Source organism: Gymnoscopelus microlampas (assembly GCF_963454915.1).
Source record: "Gymnoscopelus microlampas genome assembly, chromosome: 12".
Classification (NCBI taxonomy): domain Eukaryota; kingdom Metazoa; phylum Chordata; class Actinopteri; order Myctophiformes; family Myctophidae; genus Gymnoscopelus; species Gymnoscopelus microlampas.
In genome coordinates this window covers 7,914,055-7,919,054 of record NC_139949.1, presented here as the reverse complement: position 1 = coordinate 7,919,054, position 5,000 = coordinate 7,914,055, and the positions used below count along the sequence as shown (strand labels likewise).

At 43.5% G+C, this 5,000-nt stretch overlaps 1 protein-coding gene across 1 annotated transcript in view; it reads left to right on the top strand.

Moving 5' to 3' along the window:
- Nucleotides 1-2,324, top strand: part of thnsl2 (threonine synthase-like 2) — an 18,602-nt gene extending 16,278 nt beyond the window's left edge. The window contains exons 8-9 of the mRNA XM_084074631.1: nt 12-166; nt 1,494-2,324. Of these exons, the coding sequence (XP_083930757.1) occupies nt 12-166; nt 1,494-1,719 (381 nt within the window). The 3' untranslated portion in view covers nt 1,720-2,324. The remainder of the gene's footprint in view (nt 1-11; nt 167-1,493) is intronic.
- The last annotated feature ends 2,676 nt before the right edge of the window (nt 2,325-5,000 follow it).

Sequence of the window (5,000 nt, the reverse complement as noted above, 5' to 3'; positions counted from 1 at the left end):
TCTCTCATCAGTTATCCCAGGCCATGTGGACACAAACGGTGGCAGATGAAGGCATTGTGAGCACCATGAGGAGATGCTGGGAGGAGAACGGCTACTTGTTGTGTCCCCACACAGCGGTGGCAGTGTGGCATCACTACCACTGTCCCCACGACCCTGCAATTCACAGGTGAAAGGTCATCACATTGTTTTTAATGCAGCAACAGGCACATAGTATGGAGTATCCAAACCCTGTCTGACGGTCATTGTGCATGACTCACCAGACCATTTGTTCCTAATCTGGTGGTGGGCCCATTCTTGTTAAATGGGCCCCTCCTGCAAATGTTGTAAACCAATCACAGTAAACTGGAATGGCATTATGAAACATCTGATTGAAATATTGATCACATGACTCCAGAGATAATGTGTCCCAATTTGAGTTTTGGACAAAATCTGTAGGAGTTTTAGCAAAAAGTGTTTTATGAAGAAAACACAAATTGGTGGAAATTCTTGTCAGGTGTAAATGGCCGTGGACTAAATGGGGAGTTGCATCATGATGAAAAAATTAATGGATTTTTTAGCATATATTATATTCACCTTATTCCTGGCTTTCTCCACTGTGTCTCCATTGCGTCTTCATTGCCTCTTACATTGAGTTTTTCTCTGTATACTGCTTCATTCAATATCTGTTCACTTCCTTCCTAGTAGGCTACTGCAGGTGTAATGCCAGGTAGTCAGTGTGTTGCCAGATTTTGCAAAAGAAAAAGCGGCCAGGTCTATGAAAACAAGCCCAAAAGAAGCAACTAGGCTCACTTTACATTTACTACTAGACCATAGCAGATCAACAAGCTCACAATGTGTCACATCACGACACGTTGTGAGCTATCAGAATATTTTTGGACACATTTTAACAACACACATCTCGTATGGGGGTCCCTGGCACCACATATTTTCAGATGGGGTCTGCAACTCTGCGGACAAATACATATTAATCTAGGGGTCCTTGGCATGAAAAATGGGGGAGCCACTGGTTTAAATTAGAAAGCAAGCCCAATTAAGCAACTACACTTAAAATAGACAACCAAATTGCTTAATGTAAGCAGACATGGCAACACTGGTAAACGGGAAACTCATTGATATGGGGCTCCCCACCTCCCCTACTCCCCTGCCTGGCCACGCCCACAGTGGCCATGGAATAAGGTGAATAATTCAAGAGTTATAGCCCAAGAGGTTCTTCCATGGCCTACTGAGAGTGTGTGTGCAAAGTTTGACGCTGATTTGTTCAGCGGTGCTTCAGATTTGCTGTTCACAGACACACAGACAGCATGACCATTCCGGCCTGGCGGAGATAAATATTGATGCCAGGTTGAAAGTGGCCACTTTAACCTTTTCCCCAAATCAATTATTTTATTCAAATCGATTATACCTTATTATCCATTACATTACAACCAGTTTGATTAACTGCTGCACCCCTAGTCTGTAATTAGTTGTAATTAGTTAAGCATGTTTTCTACCAGGTGCTACGTAGCTACAGCCTCTCCCGCCAAGTTCCAGGCGGCAGTGGAGAGGGCGGGGTTGACCTTTGACCCTCCGGAGTCGGTGAAGGCGTTGGACCAGATGGCCACCCGCTGCCAGAACCTGGAGAGGAGTCTGGACTGGAAGACTGACTGGGAGAACCGCCTGAGAGAATGCATCCAGTCTATATACACATCTAGACAACCCAGACTTACCACAAACACTTGATTCATGTTATTGACAATACGTGGTTTAAATTCAGAATGGTCGATTATATCACTGCATCACTGCAACATCGGGTCTGTGGACCATCAGTGGCCCAAATGGACCCTTCATCCATTTTCCAACCTTATCTTCATATAATTGATCCTCTCTAATACTCATTATAAAATGGCACAATTTCTGTCTACTCACTCTGTGTCTCATTGGTGGGCTGTGGACAGTTCAGAAACCTGCCTACCAATGACATCATCGCTGATGGGGATTCTAAGCTAATAGAAACTACACTTCCTGGAAAGTTAGCATGCTGAAATAGAAGCCATTTTACATTATGGGGAAAAAAAAGTTAAATCTTGTTTGAAATGACCAAACCTGTCTACCAATGATGTCACTTGTAGGCTGATCACAGACTGATTGGACAGAAATCTTATAATGAGCATTACAGTGGACCAGTGATATGAAGATAGGTTGAAAATGGGTGAAGTGGTCCTTTAATTCAGAGTGGTTGATTTGTACTCAATGATCCCAGTTTTGTTTGTAATGCAATTTCTAAATGTGATGAAGGCTTTCCTGGCCTTCCTACAGTATGTGTGTGTGTGTGTGTGTGTGTGTGTGTGTGTGTGTGTGTGTGTGTGTGTGTGTGTGTGTGTGTGTGTGTGTGTGTGTGTGTGTGTGTGTGTGTGTGTGTACACACAGTATGTCACTTTATTTTTTGACACATGTTGACTAATGTGCTGTACAATGAAGACAAGTCAAATCAGAGGAATGTACAAATGAATAAATATCTCATATTTCATCAGCATGATGAACCCAACTGATATTGATTTCATGACCTGTTATCTTGCTCAGTTTCCCTCAGGTAGAATGTGGCAATGCTTTTAGTAAGCTGTACCTTTGGACTGATCAACACTGAATGTCTTGTGTACACTGCCAGTAGGCCAAGGAATTGCCTATCTCATCTTTTATTGTTTTACTAAGACATCAAGTTGGCCTACTGTCCAACTGTGGTTGATTGGGCTCACATCCACTGATGCTGTGGGCCTCAGTAAACTGAATAATATGACAGTATCACATCCACTGATGCTGTGGGCCTCAGTAAACTGAATAATATGACAGTATCACATCCACTGATGCTGTGGGCCTCAGTAAACTGAATAATAGGACAGGATCACATCCATGATGCTGTGGGCCTCAGTAATGTAATGTAATGTACACTAATAATAATATGCCTCAGTAAACTAAATAATATGACAGTATCACAGGCTGTATCAATTATTTTCGCAGTGATTATTCTATCAAATACTTTTTCAATTAATTGAATAATCGAAAAGCATTTTTTTCTTTTTTTGTTTAATTTCTTTTTTTTTTAATCAACTAAATTCATTAGTCTGATCAACCACTTAAGCCCTATATTATACCTTGCACAGCGATGTCACGCCAAAATAGCCGATCTATTAAGCTCACAATGCATCGCGATGCATTGTGAGCTTATAGAGCTTGTAGAGCTTGTGTTTTTACTGATTCTCGATTATTTCTTATAATCAATTAAACCAATTAGTTCAATTAACTTTTGCACCCCCACTGTGAATCACATCCACTGTGGGCTTCTTTCTGTAAAGTGAATAAATAACATGATGGTATATCTTACAGTAAAGTGAATAATGTGATAGCAGATCTTACAGTAACATGACATGACAGTATATGTTAATGTGATAGTATCACATCCACGTATGCTCTGGGTTGAATAGCTGAAGTATAAATTAGGGTTCAATTGCACGTTTTGTGTTGAAATCTAAATTTTTCAAATTATTGTAGTGGTGTAAAACACAAAATATTTGCCACCGAGAAGTACTTAAAAAAAGTACTTGAGTAAATGCACTTCCACCACAGAGATTAACATCTATTCTAATTAAAGAGTTCCTCTCTGTGAAACTGCTCACTGTCAGGTGAAAAAAAGCGGTCTTGACGTCATGCGTGGGAGGAGATGTGGTTTGTCTTTGCAGGCTGATAACAAAAAAAACAACCTTGAAGTCAGATTTGGTGACGTTGACATTTTTTTCAATCCACTGCAAACCACCTGCTTTGACTGACCTACTGGATCCTCAGTAAAATACAATAAACTCTTACAAATTAGATTTCAAAAGGTACAGTATGTAATATATATCATGCAACTTGTGAATCATTCCTCCATCATGATGCAACACCAGCAGAGGAGAACCCTCTAATCATCTCGGAGAGAGAAGTGCGTACAGCCTTTGCACGGGTCAACATCCACAAGGCAGCCGGACCTGATGGAATCCCAGGCCGGGTCCTTAAGGCATGTGCAGACCAGATGGCGGGTGTCTTCGCTGACATCTTTAACCTCTCCCTCTCCCAGGGTCCCTGCAGGGTTCAAAATGTCAACCATTGTGCCCATTCCCAAAAAGGCCAGAGTGACATGCCTGAATGACTGGAGATCTGTCGCTCTCACCCCGATCGTCAGCAAGTGCTTCGAGAAACTGGTGAGGGAATACATCAGCTCCACGCTACCTGCCTCGCTGGATCCGTGGCAGTATGCATACCGCAAAAACAGATCCACCGACGACGCTATTGCCATGGCTCTCCACACCGTCCTCTCGCACATGGACAACAAGCTGCTGAAGGACAAATATGTACGTATGCTGTTCGTGGACTACAGCTCAGCATTCAACACCATTGTCCCAGCAATACTTGACAAAAAGCTCAGAGACCTAGGGCTACACCCAAGCATGTGCGACTGGATACAGGACTTCCTGTCCAACCGACATCAGGTGGTGAGAATGGGCAGCATCACATCTGACCCCCTGACCCTCAACAACGGAGCACCCCAGGGATGCGTGCTGAGCCCTCTCCTCTACTCCCTGTACACGTATGACTGCATAGCCACACATGTCTCCAACACCATCATAAAGTACGCGGACGACACGACAGTGATAGGCCGAATCGTAAACAACGACGAGTCTGACTACAGAGATGAGATCAACTCACTGGCGCTCTGGTGCCGGGAGAACAACCTCGCTCTCAACGTCGACAAGACCAAAGAACTGATCGTGGACTTCAGGAGGCCGCGGAGAGACCATGCGCCCATCCTCATCGACGGTGCTGCAGTGGAAAGGGTCAGCGAGTTCAAGTTCCTCGGAGTACACATCGAGGAGGACCTTAAATGGGAGACGCACACCACACACGTGAAGAAAAAGGCTCAGCAGAGACTGTACTGGCTCCGCCGCCTGAATAAGCTTGGAGTAGGACAGCGCATCCTCAAGCTGTACTAC